General features: G+C 40.7%; 1 protein-coding gene across 1 annotated transcript; it reads right to left on the reverse strand.

The window, feature by feature from the left end:
* Nucleotides 1–18,214: 18,214 nt before the first annotated feature.
* Nucleotides 18,215–18,583, reverse strand: LOC143606636 (uncharacterized). The gene has a single exon (XM_077082339.1). It carries the CDS (start codon nucleotides 18,581–18,583, stop codon nucleotides 18,215–18,217), a length of 369 nt encoding a protein of 122 aa, XP_076938454.1.
* Between the last annotated feature and the right edge of the window lie 5,935 nt (nucleotides 18,584–24,518).

The following is a 24,518-nucleotide window of genomic DNA, read 5'->3' on the forward strand; positions in this document are numbered from 1 at the left end:
TAACCGACCTGAAGGTCCTCTCAACCAATCCTTTCTTCGTTTACTGCAATTTCTCATGATCAACAAATGAATATGGTTTTGAGCTTACTCCATTTGTATGAAAATCAAATGTCCATTGACCGAATGACTCAAGAACGTATGATGGACAATCAACGAAGGCTGATGGGGTATATATATCCTTTTGTTAAAAAGAAACAAAGGATCTTCGTGAGATTGTTCACTCTCAAGGGTGAAAATAAAATAGCAAGAGGATATTATCTTGTAGCAGACATGCAAGGACGACGCACTGAAAAAGCTTAAGAACGATGATGATGATGATCCAGATGCTTCGGGTACTGGAGGAAGTGAGCCTAAACAAACTCACGGCTCGTCCTCTGGTGCTAGTAATAGTGCTGTCGGTGATACGAGAAAGCAGATAATTGTTTATCGTGATTATACAGCTGCTAAACCCATTGAGATGATGAAGGGTGATACTATCATCTTTGTTGATGGTACGGGGGTGGTTAGAAGTGTTGTTAATGTAGATAAGATTGAAGTGGGACAGTTTGTTGAGAGGTCCCTAACACGAGAGCAGATTTCCATACTGCTGGGTCTAAATGATGATGAGTTAACCGTGTTAGAGGCTGAGGACGATATGGAGGTCGAGAACGATGAAGAGATCTTAAATGATCCAACTATTTAGATGAATACAACAATTATTTATGAGGATGAGGAGGTGAAGATTGAGGATCTTACAGCTGAGGAATACCCTAACATGTTTCAACCAAAACCAATGTTGATCAGGGTGCTCCTGTATTTACTGAAGAAACTGTCAAAGCAGCCGAGGATCAGTTGGAGAAGGAATCAAAGGGCAAAGCTGTTGATACAAGATTTGATTCAAAGATTGATCCATCAATTGAAGATATCCAAGGTTGGTTTGCTTATCAGGACAAGGAAGCTAGTAAGATTATTGAGACATATCGTTGAGTGGATAAAGAGCAGAAAATTGAAGTTGTCGCTCGTGCTCAAGCTAATCAAATGACATCCTTTAAGGCCGTATCTAAAGTGCGAGGTGACATTATTTCATGGCTTTATGACTCAGATTTAGAAGTCTGTATTATCAAATGGGATAACGCGTTGGGACGTTCGGACCCTCGCGTGTCGACCTTTTATGAACCGTGGGAGAAGTCGACATGCAGAATGGTTTCACCAGCATCTGTTGTTCGAGGTCAATCATGGGTTCAAATTCTTTAAGCCTCAAGTTCCAACTCGCAAGCGTATTGATGAGATTGATTCAAGGACGGGTTGGAGAAAGCTGGTGCTTAAGGTAAAGCCTCCGAAGACGATGAAGCGTGTACCGGTCAAGACGCTGAATCAGCATATGTATTTATCTTTCAACCGCTGGTATTATGACAACCAAACTGGTGAGGCCGTTATTGTGTTGGGTAAAAGCTTAAAGACCGAGATGATAAAGATTATTGATCCGATGTGGCTCGTGAAATTGACAGAGACCGACAATGATGTGCTATTCAGGAATAAGATATTGATAGAGCGTCGTGAATACTATGACCGAGCAATGCAATTTCATCGCGTTGTTCGTGTATGTCATGAACATGGTATTCACAGTTGCAGAGACTGTCAGACCAAACGCTTCAAGTAATTTAAAGACAAAGAGCTCAAGATGAGGGGGTGTCTGTTAGTACACGGTTTTGCATCTCGAGTCTTTGTAATTATCATCTTGTATTTATCGTTTATTTATGTAAAGGTTAATTATATAAATTACGTTAGTTCGTTAAAGGAACAGTCTAGTTCGTTAAATATGTTTAACGAACTAGACCTTAAGTTAAGTTTCCTCCTGATTCGTTAAGGATGTTTAACGAATCAGGGGGCGGTTTGTTATTGTTTATTATTTAATGTAATGTAACGAAGCAGGAGTCTAGTTCGTTACGGAATGTGTAACGAACTAGACCTGTCTTCTATATATAGAGGTGTTATTCTCTGATTAATTTAAGTTTTGGATTTAACGTATTGAATTGTTGTCCAAGTTTCCTCTCAATCAAAATTCATCCTTTATCTATTACTTATAATATATACACACCTAATACAACAAATAGTAATATATATAACTGATTATCTATAAGAGTATTCATGAACTAGATCCGTTAATTGATTATTAAGCTTTAGATCTGAGATCCGAGGCTTTCACACTAATCATGTTGTTGGTGGTGGTGGTTTCCACTTAAGCTTCCACATGCGCAATTTTTTGACAACTAGGCGTGCCACGTTAGATAATCACTAACGGAGTTAACATCCATAAGTAGCGATCCATTAAAAACAAGCACCCTTTAGTTAGGACCGTCACCAGCCAAGTTTAAAGTTTGAGACTGATATTTGCCAACATGGCATAGTTGAGATTATTTAAAACCAATATTCCTATATTTTAAACAAATTCTATGTATAGTAAACAATGATCTAAAATGAAAATTATAAATTCCACTGCTAGGGTCACGTATAGCCCCATATGTGGCATAGTCTTTTCTTGAGAATACCTAATTTCTTATTTGGTCTAACCCTGTGTGCTCACACATCCACCACAATATATACATCTTTGCTACCCCTAACTTACGTGTTGTGTTCCTTAATGGCCTAACAATATCTTATGTGTAACATAGTCGGTCGGTCGAACTTCAACCCCAACGTATTCTTGTGGATGTTTTTCACCTACATTAACCTACTTGACTCCAGTTGATTACACCATTGTCCATGTCCACCACACTCTTTACAAACGATCACAAATATCTGAACTTTGTTATAACTGTGGAATCACAATTATCAAGTCTTATAAACTTTAGACTGTCTTATAAACTTCTCTGGTCTGAAGTTACTTGCCACTCCTCTAACGTAACACTTTGTTACTCTCTACGACTAACACAATATCCTAAGCGAAAAATTGAACATAGTCAGATCAAAAATTGAATAAAACGGAGCCCTAAGACTACTCCAATTCACAACTCAACCAAGTTATTTATTAAGATACTAATTTCTCTCTCCTCCACCTACATATCAATCAATCAATCAATCATACCCAGTGAAGTCCCACCAAATGCAAAGCTATAAGTAGAGTCTGGGGAGGGTAGGATGTAGGCACACCGTACCTCTATCCAAAGTAATAAAGAGATGTCTTTCAGAGAAACCCTCAGCTCAAAAGTATATATGTATAAAGCAATACAAAGAAAATATATGTTATGATTATTTTATAGTACTAAATATTAATAAAACATTGAAACAAAATTAAGACTTTTCATCATACTGAACTTTCAAATAATCTTCTGAACCATCAAAGTTGAAATGCAAATTTGGATCTATGGTCAAAAATAAAAAATCGAAAGAGACTAGACGTAGAAAATCGGATGTTAATGGGAGTAGTATGATGGAAGTGGTAGGAAAATATGTATTATACTCGATAAATAGATAGAGAAATTATAAGTCCTGTTATTTAATATAATTTTTTGTATGCTTCAGTTAATGTTTAATTTTTAAAGTGATAAGTTTTTATTCTTTGCAAGTCTTCTGTTGCTGCGCGCGGGTGGATCGTTGTGTGTTTGCAATCTAGTCTCGGTTTTTATTTGAAATATAATACCAGAAACAACTTACGATAAACAAAGTGTAGTATCTTTGTATGTTAGTATTACAACTCCATCAACCGTCTTTTTGTTGGCATGTCACCCATGGAACTCCTATATCCAAAGATGCCACGTTTAAGAGTTGGTAACAGGATCATCACTGTCATCAATATTGTCATGTTTGTTTTAAGATAATACCCGGCCTGAGGATAACAAACGAAAGCTATTAGTCCGAATTGTAACTCGCACATTCAACCATGTAAAACAAAGAGGTTTTAGAATATTCCAACTTTGGCCCTGTACAAAATGACATCAGTTAAACATTGTTATTAAAAATTCGCAATAGATCTTATCAAAATATAACTGTCCTTATAAAAGATGATAACAAAAACAAACACTTTATAAAAAAGACGTAATAAATGCTAGCTATGAAGGATCAGTAGCTCATGTATTACAATTGAAATCAATCAAGCAAAATAAACTAGTATAATACTCACGTGATGCGGCGGCGCCGACAATTTACTACACAGCACTTTCTATTAGTTTATCAAATCCAAACAATCTGCCTATTAGTAGTACTAAGGGTTCAAGTTGCCAAGCGCGTGCTTTTCTACTTGGGTGGAAAAGAACTACAATGTCAAGCAATAACCTTTGCAGGTGTATATCAAATAATTTAGCAATTATAGGTTCCCATTGAGGCGAGTAACAAACATTAACAATTTATTTGATGTACATAAGTTCATCCGCACAATGCAACTACAATGTGATTTTAACTATCTAAACCTATTCGAACTATTTAGTTATACATAAATAATATTAATGTATTTAGTCCCAAGCTATACAAAAGATGAAGCATGAAGTTATCATAAGCTCTCGATTACCCACATGTATCAAAACATGGTTCAAAGTGTTTCAGAAGAGGTCAGGCGACTTCTCTTTTGGTTCTTTCGTCTTTGATGTGCCTTTTATGTCAAAATTTTGACCCGTATTACAACCCCTTCAAAACTATTAGTATTTCTTCATAAATTGAATTTGTTGCCAAACTCTTCTGCAACTAGAGATGGCAATGGAAGTGGGTTAGGTTGGATTTGGGTGATGAGTCAGATGGGTATTGGTCAGGATGGATATGGAGTCAGGATGGATTTTTAAAATAGAAGGTTAGGATGGATATGGGTCAAGATGGGTAAAACTAACCCATCTTGACCCAAGTGAAGGTTGACATACAAAGGGTTTTAAAAACCCCTCAAAAAAACTATTAGAAAAATAATAACTCAAATATAAATAAAAAACGCAAAATGTAAAATAATTAAAATGTTTCCGCCATCATCCTCGTTCACAAAAATAAAAATAAAAAAAAACAACCTTTTGTACCGGTTCATATTCGAGTTTTTCGGGAGGGTTTTCGGTTCGGTTTTGTTTTTTTCATTTCGGTCGGTTTCGGTATCTGCTCGCTTTTAATGATTTCGGTTTCGATTTCTCGTTTTTTCGGTTTCAGTGTTGTTTTGTTTTAGTCAGTTTTTCGTTTTTTTTTGTTCGTTTCGATTCATTTGTTTTAATTTGGTCAGCTACGTTTCAATTTTTTTTGTTTCGTTTTGATAAGCTTTTTGATTGCATTTCGCTTTTTTGTTTCGTTTTGGTCAGTTTTTCGGTTTCATATCGGTTTTTTTGTATCGTTTTGGTGGTTTTATAATTTCGGTTTAGTTTCATTTCAGTTTTTTTGTTTCGTTTGGTCGGTTCGGTGTTTTTGATTCGTTTTGGTCCGGTTTTTAAATTGCATTTAGTTTTTTTATGTTTCCTTTTGGTCAGTTTTTCAGTTTCAATTCGGTTTTTTTGTTTCGTTTCGGTTGTGTTTCTATTTCGGTTCAGTTTCATTTCGGTTTTTTTGTTTCGCTTTGGTCGGTTCAGTGTTTTTTGTTTTGTTTTGGTCAGGTTTCAGTTGCATTTCGTTTTTTTTGTTTCGTTTTGGTCGTTTTTCTATTTCGGTTCGGTTTCGTTTTGTTTTTTTTTTGTTTCGGTCGATTCGGTGTTTTTGTTTCGTTTTGATCGGTTCGGTGTTTTTGTTTTGTTTTGGTCCGCTTTTTAGTTGCATTTCGCTTTTTTTTTGTTTCGTTTTGGTCCGCTTTTTGGTTTCATATCGGTTTTTTTGTTTCGTTTTGGTCGTTTTTCTATTTCGATACAGTTTTGTTTCGGTTTGGTCGATTCGGTGTTTTTGTTTAGTTTTGGTTAGCTTTTCGGTTGCATTTCGCTTTTTTGTTTCGTTTTGGTCAGTTTTTCGGTTTCATTCCCGTTTTTTTGTTTTGTTTTGGTCGTTTTTCTATTTCGGTTCAGTTTCGTTTTTGTTTCGTTTTAGTCGGTTCGGGGTTTTTGTTTCATTTTGATCGTTTTTTGGGTTTCGGATGAGTTTTGTTTCGCACATGATAGTTTGGGTATTTTGAATTAGATAAATTTTGGATAACTTGGATATTTTGTTTTAACCCATTTTAACCTATAAATGAAACTCACTTGTATATTTCCAACCCATCCTAACCCACTTGAAGAATTTTTATGATCCATCCTAACCCATTTTACTTTTAAAGTTTATTCATCTTGACCCAAAACAAGCCATTTGAGTTGGGTTTGCCACCCTTATCTGCAACTATGTCATGGTCTGATTCTGAAAACGTGTTACCAGTCAAGTGCTCGGTTCGATGTCCGGTTTGGTTCTGAAAACATTGCATTTAAGCGTTTATGATTGTATTCGTGGAGAGTTTACCATAGCTATATATATATATATATATATATATATATATATATATATATATATATATATATTTACTTTTACTATGTTATATACCAATAAAATTAAACCAAAACAATTATATTTTTTATATTGATAGGCTCTCATATAAAGGTCACAGGCTCGTTTATTAAGCGAGTTACATAAGCGTCTTTTGGAACTCAAGGACGTACTTAATAGCGGGTGGTTATATTAACAAAAAAGAAGGAAAAAATATCACTCAATATACAACAATCAAATAATGAGATGAAAATAAAAAAAGTGAGACTAAAATGTGCCTATGAAAAAACTTTTTGAGATAGAAGAATTAATGTCTAAATATTCTAGGTAAGTCAATAAAAAGTGAGAGTAAATACGCATTCAAAACTTAAAAAAACTAAAGTCTAAAATATAAATGCTTAAAATCTAATTATACTTACATTAGCAAAATCCAAGCTTCCGTACTTTCTGCCATAAGCTTGCACGGGGAAATAACCACCATATGCTAGTTTAGGCGGGTAGTAGTCGCCTTCGCTTGAACCACCACTATCACAAACGGTGTAGCTGAATTTGTTTCGAACATGCATTTTATTATTAAAAAATATAATAATATAATATCACAAGTTCAAAATCAATATATTTTGCAACCATCTCCTATCCACATATCTCATTGACCTTCTAGAAACACGATCCACAACACCATCTTCAGCAAATGTCACAAAACCAAACCCTCTATGACACAATCCGCAAATCATCTTCATGGCCACAATAACAGTTTAGGTATGCTCATCACTAAACAAAACAAAACTTATTATTCAACTTTCAACCAATGTTGTAAAAATAGGTTTCCAAGACCGAGTACTCCCCGAGTACTCGCTACAAGGTATGTTGCCGAGGCGAGTTTCTTTAATTCCGCCTAGTTACTAAGAATTGACTAAAGGTGGTCAACCTTAGTCAGAATCGCAACAAGTCGGTGAACTTGAGCCGATTTGGCTTAAAAAAATAAAACATAATTCGTACTTCTTTAAAATGAAAGAATAAATATCGTTTTTTACTTAATGACTAACAATTTTTAGAATAATTTATTATTTAAAAGTGTATTTATTTTATTTATATTTATCTTTACCTATTTTGTTATAAATATTAGTAAATTGTGATATTCGACATAAATATAATATCAAAAAACTAATTTTCTTTATATTTACCAAGTCCGAGTACTCTCCGAGTACTCCCCGAGTACTCCGAGTACACCCAACTCTCCAGTCGGCCGCCTATGGTCCACCTAGCGACTTTTGCAACCATGCTTTCAACATTAAAGCTAAAATTAAAAAGCCGAACGTTGCAACATTAAAAATGTTTTGAACATTTCATTCACTAACTTGTCACACATCACAACAAATGATCTGTGCATTGCTACAGTGTCAAGTAATTTACTACCCTCCCAAAAGACGATGGTAAAAGGAAGGTAAAGCTAATAATTGATAACATAAAGAAGCAATTCACCAAGACCTGAAAGCTTTCAATCAAACCTTCTTCGTCACCGGCAACCTTCCCAACATCTCAGTTTCCGCCTTCCTCACGCAACACCTTGATGGTAAAAGAAAGGTAGAGCTAATGATATTTTAAAAAAAGAGCATAAATGGCGTTTGCATAAAAAATATTCTCCTATGATTGTTCCAAGTTCGTGTTATAATGGCTAAAAGAAAAAATAAACAAAAAAAATTTTGAATTCACATCAAATCTCCTGACAAAACCATACATAAAACCACTAAAAGTAACATAATGAAAGAAAATAGGCAATAACACACCTGAATGAATAGGGCAGTCAAGAGGTACATGCATACTGTCACTTACGTTTGAAGCTTTTAACTTTGTATACGGTGCCAAATTTAGGGCCATTGTTAAATGCCTACACCTTTTGGCAAATACATGTAAAAAATTTAAGATATGAAAACGATTTTAAAAATTAAAAGAACAAAACTACAATAGAACATGAAAACTCATACAGTCATACACTCATACCTGAGTGTTTACCATAGGCGTGCTGCTGCAAAATTCATTCACAAATAAAAAAAGGAATTATCTTTCATTAAAATTGCTTTCGTTATAAAACCTAATTGAAATTCATATCATGATTGCTCTTATACTTCAAGCAATTAATACATGATTCAGGGAAACAAATATGAATATGCTCGAATAAAATCATTTATTGATCGCACCAAGTATCAAGAGTTACCAATGACATTTACGCAAACAGGAGTCGTGCTTACCTTAAAAGTAGAAGCAACAAGATGATGGAGGAAGAAAAAATTACATCTAAAAAAACAAAGAAATTGATTGAATAAGATTAGCTCATTCTTCATATACAAAACATCACAGGGCCCCAAAAATTTATGAAAGTGAATTCGAAAAATAAACACCCTAGATTTAGAAGCTTATTTTTGGTCTTATCGACGGCATACAAGATTTTTTGAGAAACACACAAACAAAAGACAAAATACTCAATTCACGGCTTGGTATTATGTAATTTACAAATTCTGTTGAATGATCTAAAGCATACCTATATCCCAACTCAGAAACACATTTGGCATTACTTGTAAATCCAGTGAGTACATACAATTTGCATCTAAAGTCTAATCATTCTTACCTCACACTTGATATTATGTAATTTACAAATTCTGTTGCAAATTTATGATTATTATAAGCACATAAGAAACAACATACTGCTCATATAATAATTGAAATAGACATAGTTTATAAACAAAAACAATATTTAAATTGAAGAAATTGAAGCTTAATTTTACAAAACTGAAATCGAAATACAAATTGAATCTAGCACGCATCTCAAATGTTATGCACTATTTGATTCCAATTTGAATTTGACGCTACTTAGGCTTAATTGAAATTATCAATTACAAGATGATAAAAATTATAACTGGTCTAGCGCGACATTGATCTAAATCAGGTGAGCATGTTAATAAGCTAATTACGTTTTTACATATACAATTGCTAGGTGAAGAAACACGGATCTACTCCCCACTAGTGGGTCCTAGATCCAATGAGTCCACATGGTAGGATAAGGTTAACTGCCAATACGATATGAACACAACCCCTAAAGTCCAATGACGTGAATCTTGTAAAACAGAACACCGTGAGCTCGTTACGGGAAGGATGAGGTGGGGGTCTTCCCGTAACCACCCTCCGGCGTGAGAATAAGTACAGTTCTGATAATAAGATAAAGTACTTAAGTAAATTGAGAGAGTACCGTCATCTGAATGCCCCCCTCATGATGATTGAGAGGGTATTTATAGCCGAAGGGTGTGGAAAGGTGATTGGGCCAGCTGTCCCTTAGGAAGATGCCTGCATAACCGTCTGGACACATGTCCTTGTGTGATAGGTTTAGCTTATATGTTGCATGTGCATGTATAACAAACTGGACATGCGTCCTCTTTCCATTTGTTAATGGGAGAATATTGGACATGTGCCAGGTTATAACGACCTTGCCAGGTGTCATTAGCTGATTGGCTAAAAGATCAAGTATTGCCCAAGAAAGCATCTTGGTAAATCTTCTAGAAAGTAATTGATTATTGACAGCTGTCCCAGAGCCTTACCTCGTGGTCATTTACGCGGAAGGTTATTCCTTCTTGCGGATGACTTCTGAGGGTGCTACGATGCTTCCGCATGTGCAATAAGAGTGTTTCTTCCTCAAACGATTATGCGGATGACTTGTGTGCCCCGCGGGTGTCTTATGAGGGACTTCTGAGTGACCCGCGGGTAGTCCTTAAGGGTATTTGGGTCTTTTTAGTACCCTACCTCTATAAGTCCCCCCAGTTCAGTGTTTCTTCCGTGTGAAGTATTTTATGCGGGTGAAATTTTGGACTTAATGTGGATTTGGGGGTTTTTGACTTTTCAAGTTGGTGAGAAATATCTTTTGTTGTTTGTGGATAATCATGAAAAAGGACAAGTTGACCACTCGCAGGCGCGTGTGCAGGTGACAGGAAGTTTTTGACGGCTGTTACTGTATCCGACTGTACAACTTTTTCTCTTTTTCGAATTTCCCGCGTGATGTGGCGACCTGTTATTGAACGGGTTTTTCTCTCTCTACTGTTCGCATCCCATCGCATTAATTGCGGTGGGTATAAATAGAGGGAGTTAACTTCTTTTTGAAGTTTTATCGCCTTTGAATCTCGTATACAAACTTGTTTTCTTTCTTCAATCCATTACTCAATCTTTCCTGATATTTTTCATGGCGATTGCTCAATCTGAAGTTGATGAAATAGAGGTTTGTTGGGACCAAGGGGAGTACCAGAAACTTATTACGACTTATGGTATTCCACCGGAGTGGGGACCGGAGTTACCTTCTACTGGTTCTATATCCAGCTTTCCACCTCCAGGAAAGATGACGTTATATGCTGATTACTTTGAGCATGGGAACTTTCGTCTTCCCGTCACAAAGTTCTTCCAACGGGTGATTAAGGCGTTCGGGATTCACTTGTCCTAACTTCACCCGTGTGCTGTCATGCGCATACGACATTTCGAGTTCGTGTGCATGGCACACGACTTGGTTCCCCGGTTGGGTCGATTCGCTGTATTTTACAAGATGGCGAATCGGAACGGATGGTATACTTGCCACAGTTTTCCGGATAGAATTATCGGCAATATGACCGAAGAAATTTCCAAGGATTGGAAGAAAAAATTCTTCTGGATCTCTGAGGATGTGGTGCCTGAGGCAATGACCCGTCGTTCTCCTAACGACGCCCTTCTTGATATTACTCCAGCTACTCACGAGAAGCGTGACTGGTTCCACAAGTTGACCGCCTCACCTACTCCGATGCGGGCACTTCCCGAGGAGGCCCTTGTATGGGCGGGAATGAGTCGATTGTGGTCTTCACCTTTCATGGAGCCCGTTTTCGTTGAATTGAACGGCCGTAAGTCTTACTGTTTTTGTTTTTTCCTTTTTTTTTGAGGCTTTGTTGGTGATGTTTGTTGTTTGTTTTCAGGTTTTGGCTCGGAACGCTCTAGAGGATGACAAGGGCTGCGTGAGTAAAACTATTCGCGATGTGAAGCATACGCCCATATTGGAGAAGACTGCCCAGTACTTCCTTTTTCCTGTCAAAGTGCGCACCGAACCGGTTGTTTCGGAAGCTATCTTTGAAACAGGTGCGTACACTTTAAACCCTCCTCCTCTTAACATGCTGACCTCCGACGGGATAATCGTCATTCCAAGTGACGATTCTGCCATTCTTGAGGAGGAAAGCTCAGATGATGCTTCTGAAGTTTCATCTGTCTCTCATTTATTGGCAGAGCTGTACCGGAAGAGGTCTCTCCGTGCATCGCATGCGAGTGACGCGGGTACTAGTGCTGCGGATGCCAGGAAAGAACCGAATATCAAGAAACGCCGGACGCATCGTCCGAGGCAACCACTTCCGCCCAATCTTGCGGAACGTTTGGGGAGAATGAAAGGTACGTTTTTACTTGCTAACTTTTGTCAACCGTAATAATGAGATCTGATTATGGTGTTCTTATGCAGACCCGTCCATTGCTGAGCGTCCAGTGATTGGTAAGCTGTCCAAGCTAACTCCGACTGTTGAGAAACAACCATCACCTCTTCGGGAGAAGGAGACGAAAATACCAGTTTCCCCTCCTATTGAGACGATCGAGGAAGGGTCTAACGTTCAATCGATAACTTCTGGGTCTTTGGACCATTTGTTCCAAAATGTTGAAGCCACCGGTCTACAGCAGGAGAATCCTGAAGCCACTGCGGAAGGCTTTAGGACTAGTGAAGCTTTAATGATACCTCCCTCCCCCCCCCCCCCCAATTTTACACTTCTTCCTCATTCTTTTCGACGGACGAGGGAGGTGATTTTTTGTATGGATCTTCTGCCCATGAGGCTGGGGGAGGTTCATCCCAAGGTGGGCCGCAACAGTCAACTTCCTCTCCTGTTCGCCTTGGACCTACACGTTCACAATTCTTTGGGAGCGTGCAGTTAGGAGGGGATTATGACTTGTTCGTCCCGCCTTGGGACATCGTCAACGGGTCTCGGGTTTCTTCTTCCAAGACCTGTTTGAGTTTTGTTGAACACTGCATGCCGCCGGCTGAGAAAGCATATCAGCTGACCCATTCCCGCGATGAACTCCATTCTGACTTAGCTGTTTCCTTGACTAACAGCCTAGCTTGTAGTCAGGAAATCTTACGGGAGTGGCGGACAATGGGCGCTAAGCTTGGTGCTGCTTCCGATGAAGTGAAAGCTGCGAAGAAAGAAGCCGAGGAACACTGTAAGGCAGCGAGTGCAGCTAGGTGGAAACAATCTGATGCTGAGGCTGCACTCGAACAAGAAAAGAAGAGAAATGTTGATGCTGCTAAGCGGTGGAAGGAGGCCTGCGAGAGGTCGAATGCCACCCTTGAGGCTTCCCGAGCTGAGACTCAGAAGAAAAAGGACGAGTTGGCGAAGGCACAAGACGAAGTGTCCCAGCAAAGCGTCCGAATTCAAGGGCTCGAGGAAGCTTTGAGATTGCAAGGGGAGCAGTCTGAAATGAAAGATAAGACTGTCGTATAAATGCAGTCTGCGTACGACTCTCTCTTGCAATCCCATAGTGAAGCAGGCGACCGCGCCTCTGCCGAGCTACAGGAGCTTCGAAGCAGGGCGGAACGCGCTGAGCGGGAAAGACAATACTTCCTTGATCGTGGCCTCGACTCTGTAAGTGTTTCTCGCACATCTTTATTTCTTTTGTATGTTTAATTCCCTAGTGCTGACGAAATCTTGTCTATAGGTTATCCGTCATATCAAGAGAAGCACGGAGCTGACTGAATGCTTCGTGAACTTGACGACCGCTTCTGAAGGGGTTAGCCGGGAAAAAAGGATTCAACTAAGGGTTAGCATTTGCCCAGTCCGGACAACCTATTGAAAGCAATCCCCTTCACGGACTTGACGCGAGGCAAGAGCTTGGCATGCGGGTCCAAGAGTATGATAACCTTGTCTTTCCGCTATAAAATATGCTTCCGGAATTTGCTTCATTCGAAGATGGTGTGAAGCAATTGCGGGTATACATTGATGATGAATCTGACGATGAGTCTGCTGATGACCAGTCGGGTGATGACAAGGCGGATGATGCGGCTCAGAATGCTTCGGAAGACAGGACGCCTTAGGATCCATAGGATAGATGTAGGTGTTAGAACTCAAACTTGTAGTTTTCTTTTCATGTTTTTGTAATTACCATTTTGGATATTAATGAAAGGAATCTTTGCAAAATATCTTTCTTCAAATTTTTGGATTTGTGAAAGTTGAATGGATAGTACTGGTGACGTGACGGAGAGAGGTTCTTAGGTGAGGGCAGACAAGACGTTTGTTTGACAGCCTGTAACCACTTTTTCGAATCTCCCGCCTGACGTGTCCATCATCCCGTGGTCCTTATTTTCTCTTTCCTCTGTTAGTCAGACGGTCGCATTAATTGCGATGAGTATAAATAGACCTTAGTGTCTCCAACCATTCTTATTGCTTACAAATTTTCCCCTTCAATCAGAGAGTTCTGCTTTCATACATCTGTCTTCAATATTTGATTCCAATGGCTGCTCAGAAAAGGAATTCTCCCACTATTAGTGAAGTCGGATGTGATATTAGAGAGAAAGACTTCGAGGATGTGAAAAACGTGTATGGCTTTCCCCCGGAGTGGGAGGCTGAACGCCCTACCCCAGGGGCCATTGCAACGGCACCACCACCGAAGAAGATGGCCGTATACCTAGACCACTTCACTACGGGTAATTTCCGGTTGCCCGTGACGAAATTTGTCCGTTCTATATTAAAAAAGTATGGGTTCCATTTATCTCAAATCCACCCATTCGGGATGCAGAGGATTCATCACTTCGAATTCTGTTGCCAATCCCACAATTATGAACCGTCAGTTAATATGTTTGCCATTTTCTACAAAATGACATATCGTGATGGGTGGTACGGTTTTTCTACCACTGGAAAGGGTCCGATTGGTTTAGAATGGATCTGGAGTATTCATGGATGGAAATCCAAGTTCTTTTGGATTCGGGAGGATGTCATCCCTTTTGCCATGTCAAAACGGAAACCGGAAGATGAAGCGCCCGAAACTTCCGCTATTGAATATGAGGGACACAAGTGGTTTGACACTTTGACCAAAACACCAACACCCATGCGTCCCATTCACGAAGGGGTAATGGTTCATGCCCGGGTGAGTCGTTTGTGGCCGTTTCCTACATTGGAACCATATTACGAGAATTCCGATGGAAGTAAGTGTTTATTTGTCATACTCCAGGTTCCTAGTGTTCCTTTTTTAACGTTCTTCTATTGTAGGTGAAGGTACAATCCTTTCTACGCTTGTGGACAAGATAGGAGGAATGATGGTTCGCCATCCTATTGCTCAGCGTGATGTACCCTTTTTGGAGCGTACGCAAAGTAACTTCGTCTTTTCCGCAACCCTTACGCCGGAGCCTATTGTCTCCGAGGCTATGTACGCCCAAGGTGAGGAATTTGTCAAAAAATGCGAAGGTATTTTTCAACCCCGCCCTGTAACCGCCGTTACCTCAAGCGGAGTGATAGTTCTTCTTTCATCCAGCGAGGAGTCATCACTCTGTGTGGGGGAGTTACCAATTGGTGCTGCTAACCCTTCACCTTCGTCTGTAGGTTTGATCCGTAAGCAAGATTTGAAGGCCATCAACGATCCATCAGTAGGTGAGGAAGGTGGTCCTAAATCCGTTGAGGGTGAACCTCAGGCTGCGGGGGTAGGTGCATCAAAAACTGATGGGAAACGAAAAGCATCAGTTTCCGATGCTGCACCCAAGAAGAAGAAAAAGAAGAAGGCCAAGGTTGAGGTCCCGGCATTGGGCGCTCGTCTTCGGGAGCTTTCTTCCCATGACGTTTCGAAAGGTAAAATTTGGCCCCCTATTATTATTTCTTAATCCCTCGCTTCCAGGTAACTTGAAGGTTTTTAGGTTTCTATTTCCGGTCCGAAGGATTCTGCTACTGTCGAACTCCCGACTTCACCCACTTCACCAATGAACACTGTTCAAGAACCGATCGATTTATCGGATTCTTCTCCTATCAAGAACAAAGAAGTTGGTGAAGCTGGTCAGTTTCGCACATCTCCACCTCATCATGAGTGTATCTTTGGAGATCAAGGTGGAGTAAGTGTGTTTAAACGCGGGGGACAGGCTTCCTCCTCTCAAGTGGGTGAGGAAACTGCTCCGTATCTTCCCCGATGGACGTTACGGCGGAATTCGGTGTTGAGTAATGCGGATGTTTGCCAGGAATATCTCGACGAAAGTCTTCCTCCTGCAAAGAAGGAACGACAACGTCGCCGCATCCGCCAGGAGCTGTTCGACTCCAACTCTTATCATGTGGCGAATGCCGTGTCTACCAACCAGTAACTTCGACGGGATTGGCTAGCTATGAATGATGAGTTGGAGGAAACCGAGCGGAACTTGCTTGGGGCCAAGAAAGAGGCTCTTAAAGCGCTGACCGAAGCCCAAGATAGTCATCGGGCTACGGAGGTGGCGAAAGCCGCGCAACTTGCTGCTGAGGGAGCTAGGACTGCTCTCCAGAAACAACTGGATGAACAGGCTGAGCTTATCAAGACCCTTCAAGCCGACTCAATGGCCAAAGATCAACGCTTGTCCGACCTTAATGCTAAGAATCGAGACCAAGCTCTGGAATGTGCTGGTCATAAAATGGATCTCCTCCAAGCTCAAGCGGACAAAAAATGGCTTCTATCGACAGCGAGTCCCAAGGTATCAAGTTTCTTTAATGATCAGTTTGGGTGAGTATGTGCTTACTTATGTATGTTTGTCTTTAACAGGTTATTACTGACATTCGTAACAGTGATGATCTCGGGAATGTGTTGCGATACTCCTCCGTGCCTCCGAGCAGGCGGGCCGAAAAATGGGCTTTGAAGAGGGGTATAAGTTTGGTTCCGAGGGCCTGTCTCCAAGGGAATATGTGTTGGCCGGCAAAGATACTGTGTCCATTCTTGAGGAGAAAACCAAGTAGTTTGATACTCTGAAGTTTTCCCTTTCTGACCATATATCAGAACTCACAGATAAGGATGGTGCCATCGAGCAACTAAAGGAGTTGCTGGATCTTGAAGAAGAAGACGATGAAGAAGCCGAAGACACTGCGGAAGGCGAAAATGCTGCCCCGTAGATGTATATGTATTTCTCCTTGTAAATTTTGCTTCCTGTTTTGTAATCTCTTTTGATCAAAATAAGAAGTCTTTGCGTTTCTTCCTGTGCACTTTGTCTTATGTACTATAATATAAGTGCTTATCCGGAACTTCGGTTTTGTCAATAAAAGATTACATCTTACATTAGCATGAAAGTAATTGGACATTCTATATTCGTTGGGCGGAAGCCTTACAAAAAGAAATTGCATAACTTGATAATCTATATGGGCACGCAGGCCTGAAAAGTAAAAATGAACAAAACTACTATATATAGCATTTCTTCAATTGTGCTGCGTACCAAGTTCGAGGAACCTCAGTCCCATCCAACTTCTCCAACTTATAGGAACCTTTTGCTAGTACTTGTTTGATTTTGTAAGGTCCTTCCCAAGTTGGGGCTAGTTTGCCCGGAGGTTGTTGGCTGGAAGCCTCGTTGTTGCGGAAGACAAAGTCTCTCGCATCAAACTTGCAACTTTGGACTCACGAGTTGTAATATTTTTCAAGCTGTCGCTTATAATTGTGTTCAAGAATCAATGCTAGCTCTCTTCTGTCTTCCAACAGATTCAGATTCATCCTGAGTTCGTAATCGTTGTCATCAATCAACAGAACTCTCGCGATGGAATCCCGATCTCTGCGGGGATCATGGCTTCGGTTCCGTATGTCAGGCTAAAGGGTGTCTCCAAATTGCTGGAGTTCTTTTGGGTGCGAAAAGCCCAAAGTACATGAGGCAGTTCGTCCACCCAACCTGTTCGTTTCATCCCTAGTCTTGCCTTAATCCCCTCCTTGATAGTTCGGTTAGTCCTCTCGACTTGACCATTTGCTTGTGGATGAGCAACGGATGTAAAAGTTTGAATGACTTGGAGTTCTTTCAACCATGCTTGTAATCCACTGTCAGCAAATTGGGTCCCATTGTCACTTACCAATTCTTGCGGGAGACCAAACCGGCAAATGATAAATTCCCAAAGGAATTTTTTCACGCTAGAAGCCGTGATTGATGCGACTGGTTTGGCTTCCACCCACTTGGTGAAGTAATCAATGGCCACTATCAAGAATTTGACTCGTCCCGGGGCTTCTGGGAATGGTCCCATGATATCAATAGCCCATTTTTGGAACGGCCATGCGGATGTTACTGGAATCAATTCGTTCTTTGGACGCAGGGTGTTGGGTGCATGGCGTTGGCATGAATCACACTTTCTGATTTCTTGCATAGCGTCTAAGAGCATGCCGGGCCAATAATACCCTGCGTTCATGATTTTTGCAACCGTCATTCTTGGTCCCGCGTGTAATCCTCAAATGCCTTCATGGATTTCTCTGATTTGGTAATTTGCGTCTTCCGCGTTGACACAACGCAAGAGCGGACAAAGAAATGATCTCCGGTACAAGATACCGTCAGTCAACTGGTAATTCAAAGCTTTGTGCTTAATCTTCCGAGCCTCAGCCTTTTCTGCTGGAAGTGCTCCGGAGGATAAGTAAGCTATAATGGGTGACATCCAAGACTCGACACCAGTTTGAATTACCAGGACTTGGTTTTGTGGAACAGATGGATGGTCTAGAACTTCTACACGAATATCTTTGGCGAAATGCTCAAAATTCGTTGAAGCTAGCTTGCTAAGAGCGTCCGCCGATTTGTTTTCGCTCCTCTTAATATGGACAATGTTGATGGAGGAAAACTAGCGAATCAAGACCCTTGCTTGCGACAAATAAGAAGCCATGACATCGTTTTTAGCTTCGTATGTTCCGTTTTTTGTCCCGCAATTAGCATAGAATCCACCCGAGCCTCTAAATGTTTCACCCCAAGCATTTTTGCTATCCGCAGTCCAGCCAGGAAGGCTTCGTATTCCGCCTCATTATTGGTACTTTTGAAGTCCAATTTGATGGCGTATGTGAATTCATGCCCCTTAGGGTTGACTAGGCTTAAACCTGACCCAGACCCTTCTGTGTTGGAGGCTCCATCCGTGAACAATGACCAAACTTGTTCTTGTTTTGGAGGTGCTTGGGGTTGTTGTTCGATTAGGCATTCTTGCTCTTTGTACTGCGGGACTTCCATGGCGAAGTCCGCGAGTACCTGCCCCTTAATCGCTGGTCTTGGCTTGTATTCAGTCGAGTGTTCACCCAATTCGATAGCCCATTTTTCCAGTCGTCCAGACAGCTCGGGTTTACTCAACACGTTCTTGAGTTTGTACCCGGTTAATACATTGATGGGGTGGCCCTAGAAATATCTGCGGAGCCGTCTGGCGGTATAAACCAATGCCAAAACCAGCTTTTCCAACATTGAATATCTTGTTTCCGGATCCGATAGCGTTCTACTGACGTAGTAAATTGGTGTTTGAATATTTTTCCTATCCATCAGTAAGACCGCCCCATGGCAATGTCGGATGCCGACAGATATAGTGTTAATGGTTCACCCGCGTGAGGAGCAGTTAGCGTGGGTAATTCCATTAAACACTTCTTGACTTCCTGGAATGCTTGTTCGGCTTTCGGAGTCCATCTGAACTGTGCCTTCTTGAGGCAATTCCTTAATGTTGAGATGAACGGGTAAGATTTAGCAGCGTGGTTTGCCAGAAACCTGTTTAATGCTACTAATCTGTCGTTGAGTGTTTGAACTTGTTTAAGAGATTCGGGAGATGGCATGCGGGCTATTGCTTGAACCTTGTCTGGGTTAGCTAAAAAGCCCGTGCCTGTAACGATTACCCCGAGGAACTTTCATTCCTCCATCCCGAAGGAGCATTTTTCTGGGTTGAGTTTCATGTTGATGCTTCTCAGTGTTTCAAAAGTTTCCTCTATATCCCTCAACATTTGATCCTCTTCAGTGCTCTTGATTACCAAATCGTCCATATAGACTTCAAGGTTCCGACTTATTTGTCCTTTAAAGTCCTGATCCATTAGTCGTTGGTATGTGGCTCCCGCATTTTTTAACCCGAAAGGCATCATTCTGTAACAGAATGTTCCTTGGTCAGTGCGGAACGCTGTCTTGTCCTCGTCACCAGCTGCCATATGGATTTGATGATAGCCCTTGTAGGCGTCGAGGAAGCACTTGAATTTGAATGGGGCCACAGCATCTACTTTCAAATCAATCTCCAGAAGTGGGTAACAATCTTTCGGACATGCTTTGTTTAGATCTTTATAATCTATACACATCCTCCACGTTCCGTTACTCTTTGGGACGATCACTGGGTTGGCTACCCGTGTTTGGTACTTGATTTCTCTTATAATCCCAGCATGGAGAAGATCTTGCACTTGTTCATTCATGGCATTCGCTTGTTCTGGGCCCATCTTTCTCTTCTTTTGTACAATTGGGGTGATTAACGGATTTACCTTCAATTTGTGTTCTGAAATGCTCCGCGGGACACCGGTCATGTCTGCGGGCTGCCATGCAAAAATGTCGATGTTTTTGATCAATAGCTGCTTTAGAAAGGTTCAGACGATTTCAGAGATGGACGGACCAATTATTACGGTTTGGTCCGGAAACTTTTAATGAGGATCCATTTCTCTAGTTCAATCCTCTGGGCCTGTCTTGGGACCTTGCTTGGCCTTGAACTTTCGGTTGTAAAACAATGTCGGTTTACATGAATTATTGCCACACCGGTGCGAGTTGGAATTCCTACTGCACCATGTGCTGTGTACGGGTGGGCATTGAAGTCTCCAATTGCCTCTCGTCCCAAGATAATGTCATGTTTGGAAGTTGCAGGTAAGACCAAAAATTCTACCTCTTCAATTCTTGACCATACTCCGTCACCTAGTGTGACCGGGAAAGTGATAACACCACGCGGGTGCATTATCTCTCCTTCGAAACCAGAAACAGGAGCATGAATGGGTTGTATTCTTTCTTTATCTTCCTCATCCAGTTGTTCGAAACACTGTTCGTACATAATGTCGGACGTACTGCCTGTGTCAAAAAACACATATTGTGACCGGTAATGACCAAATTCGGCAGTAATTATCAGTGGGTTTTTGTTACATGAACCACCTTTGATCCGCGGAAAGATCACAGGTGTACTCTTCCATTCTTCGTCCTCATAGTCCCTCCTCTTTCATTTACCTAAATGCCCCCCTTGAATCATGTGGACATTCAGATCCTTGATCTGTCTTTTAGCTGGGCCCTGGTTATCCTTTGCGGGAGGTTTGCCAGTCCCTGCTCGTACGCCTTTAACGAAATGTTCGAGTTTACCATTTTTAACCGTTGCTTCAATTTCGGTTCGGAGGGCCACACACTCATTTGTGTTATGTCCAACATCATAATGATATGAGCAATGTTTTATGGTATCAAGGAATGACTTTCTTGGTATTGGTTGAGGCTTCTGGAAAGTCAAATTCTCAGTTGTGAGAATTTCTGAGGGAGTTTTTGATAACTGGGTCCAACTGTTGGTGGAACGAGCAGAAAAATTACGTTTACCTTTGTTGCCGATCAAGGATCTTGCATCAAAAGGCTTAGAAGCTTCTGCACTTGGTTGAAGTCTTAACCATATTGGTCCCTTGGCTTGCCTGTTTGATCTCGGAGTTTGAAACTCGACCCTCGGTGATTGCTTTTGACTACTGGAACCCAAAGTTTTCTCAGTTCTTGCATACAGCTTTGATGCTTTCATAATTTCATCCCATGACTCGGGCATCCCGTCTCTCCCCGTGAGTGTGCGGATCAAGTCATCACAATGGACATTTTTACAGAATGCTCCCCTTAGCATATCTTCGCTTACCCCTCCAATGTTAAAGCTCTCGTTAGTAAAACGAGTAATGAAGTCCTCAATGGACTCATTGTTTCGCCTTGTAACATCCAGTATTTCTGAAGGGTCACGGGTATGTTTCTTTTGTCGACTAAAGTGCTGGGAGAATTTTGCTATGAAATCATTCCAGCTTTTGATTTGTCCGGCAGGAAATTTCTCAAACCACTCTCTCACAGCTCCCGTGAGTGTGAGTGCGAACATGTGGCACCAGTACGGAAGAGTCCAACCGATGACTCCCCCGACTGCCCAAATCTCAACAAGTGATCGCTAGGATCTGTCATTCCATTATATGTTCCAACAGATGTTGGAATCTTCGCGTTTACTGGAAATGAAGCTTGTGCGATACTTGGAATAAATTTCGACTTTTCTGCAAAAGACTCCGGACGGTATGGTTTCGAAAATTCATGCTCAACATTGCTGTGATATTCCGCATGGCGGACAACTGGTCGCGGGTAGCTAGTTCCTCCGTAAGAAGGAAGACGACTATCCCCGCTATAAAAACTACCATCCGGTTGAAAGGATGAGTCGTACCCGTCTAGTTCGTCTTCATAGGATGGTATCCGCATATCTATGCGGGGACGAGGACGCAACCTTCGGGTTTCGCTCATGTTTCGCTCTGGTGGCAAACTGTATTGGATGTGGCTTCCCCTTATGGGAGGAGAAATAGATCTCCTGGGAGGCTCATCGTATGTCAGGATACGACCATGGAAACGCTCATTCCGGACCCGACGTTCGTACTCTTCTTTTAAACTTTCTTGCTGAACACGAAGCCACTCGTCCGGAGTCAAAGTTTCTTCGGTCCTGAGATTATGACGGTGAGCTCTTCTTAGATTAGAGTCACCGGAATCTTCTTCCAAACCTAACTCCGATTGAGTTTGGTAGATTTCTCTTGCAACACGTTCTAGATTTCTCAAGTTAGAACCACATGGAGCTGTGACATGCCCCAAGTCAGTAACTGGTGTAACCACGTTGATAGTGTTCACCGGAGTGACATTTTCTTGTTGAGCAAACAACCCCCGAGCCGTTGAACCACCCAAGGTAAAACTTCCAGCGTTCATGGCATCAGTTCGTGTAGCAGGAGGTGTAATTCTATTAAACACAGATGTTGTTCCTTCTCGTGTTTCAAGGTTCAAATCACGTGAAGGTTGTGTTTGATTCTCCGTCGGCCCTTTAGGTAAATGAGTCATATCGTAAAGAGAACGGAAAAAAATTCTGTTGTTCTAACAAAAGCACAGATGGCGCCAATGAAGAAACACGGATCTACTCCCCACTAGTGGGTCCTAGATCCAATGAGTCCACAGGGTAGGATACGGTTAACTGCCAATACGATATGAACACAACCCCTAAAGTCCAATGACGTGAATCCTGCAAAACAGGACACCATGAGCTCGTTACGGGAAGGATGAGGTGGGGGGTCTTCCCGTAACCACCCTCCGGCGTGAGAATAAGTACAGTTCCGATGATAAGATAAAGTACTTAAGTAAATTGAGAGAGTACCGTCATTCTGAATGCCCCCCTCATGATGATTGAGAGGGTATTTATAGCCGAAGGGTGTGGAAAGGTGATTGGGCCAGCTGTCCCTTAGGAAGATGCCTGCATAACCGTCTGGACACATGTCCTTGTGTGATAGGTTTAGCTTATACGTTGCATGTGCATGTATAACAAACTGTACATGCGTCCTCTTTCCATTTGTTAATGGGAGAATATTGGACATGTGCCAGGTTATAACGACCTTGCCAGGTGTCATTAGCTGATTGGCTAAAAGATCAAGTATTGCCCAAGAAAGCATCTTGGTAAATCTTCTAGAAAGTAATTGATTATTGACAGCTGTCCCAGAGCCTTACCTCGTGGTCATTTACGCGGAAGGTTATTCCTTCTTGCGGATGACTTCTGAGGGTGCTACGATGCTTCCGCATGTGCTATAAGAGTGTTTCTTCCTCAAACGATTATGCGGATGACTTGTGGGCCCCGCGGGTGTCTTATGAGGGACTTCTGAGTGACCCGCGGGTAGTCCTTAAGGGTATTTGGGTCTTTTTAGTACCCTACCTCTATACGAGGGATTGGGGTTTTCAGTTGGGGAAGAGACAATTAATTTTTTTTTGAAAGAATGATCTTGAGGTTATGTAAAGAAAAGAACCACCTCCAACCGGTTGAGGGGTTTATTAACCTCAAATATTGCAGTAACTACTTAATGGAAAGAGTATTGAACCACAAGTTGTAATCACTTATACATATAAGTGACTTGTACATCAACGCATCTAGGGCTGGAAATTCGTGTCTTAACAGGTTTAACAAGTAAGAGGCGACGCGCGTAAAACAAATATCAAACTTGAATACGACTCTTTTAACTACTTTATATGTCATGACTATAAGACAGTTTTAAGTTTTGTGTGCCAATAAGGGATAATGAGGGAGTCTAGCCTACTAATTTCAATTATTTAAGAAAATAAAAAATTCACATACCGCCTTTTTTGATTAACAGGTCTTATTGTGTTTTTAACAGGTACTCAATTTCCAGCCCTAACGCATCAACAAGTTGTACTTTATGATCTATACATAGGTTTTGTATAAAGTTTATTTCAAAACGTTGATAAAAATAACAACATTGTAACGGTGTGTTTGAATTTTTCAAAAAATATAATATAATCAAAGATATAAAAAAATAATAATAAAAATAGAGTTGAAAAATATATGGAGAAAGATGAGGGGGTGGAAAAGAAAATATTGCTCAAATTTATAATAAAAAGGCAAAGATGATGGGTAAAAAATGTAATTAGACATTACCAAATCAATTGTTTTAGCCCTTAAAATTCAAAATCAATTGCAACAAGAGTTGTAAACATTAAGTTATGTATTAAGAGGTCCTAACTCATATATTATATATAGTAGAGATAGAGATAAACAAACAACCTAATCCTACTATACTATTAAAACAAATGAGATTGTCTCCACATGCCCCTTTCCTATTGGTCCATTACCTTTGTTTCCAAATATATCTTACACTTCTCTAATTTTCTTAACAATTAAATAAATCAAAAAGAAATTAAATTACTAATAATTAATGTAAACATTTAACTTTAAGTTTCAAAACCAGCTTTCAAATATTCAATTATTTCAACTTCAATACCCGGTTTTCTTGTTATTCAATTCCTTTTAACCTAATCACCCAAATCCCTCTTTCAATCGGCCATTATTTTACATCGATCCTATGATGATTTCATTAGCTCCTGCAAATATAATCGACACAGGAGTTTGGCTAAATAA

This window comes from Bidens hawaiensis, unplaced genomic scaffold (assembly GCF_021521415.1).
Source record: "Bidens hawaiensis isolate Kalapana, Puna unplaced genomic scaffold, B.hawaiensis_p1.1 tig00076306_1, whole genome shotgun sequence".
Lineage (NCBI taxonomy): Eukaryota > Viridiplantae > Streptophyta > Magnoliopsida > Asterales > Asteraceae > Bidens > Bidens hawaiensis.

Coding starts and splice junctions, on each gene's coding strand:
- LOC143606636 (XM_077082339.1), bottom strand. CDS start 18,583: ATGGAAGTCCCGCAGTACAAAGAGCAAGAATGCCTAATCGAACAACAA.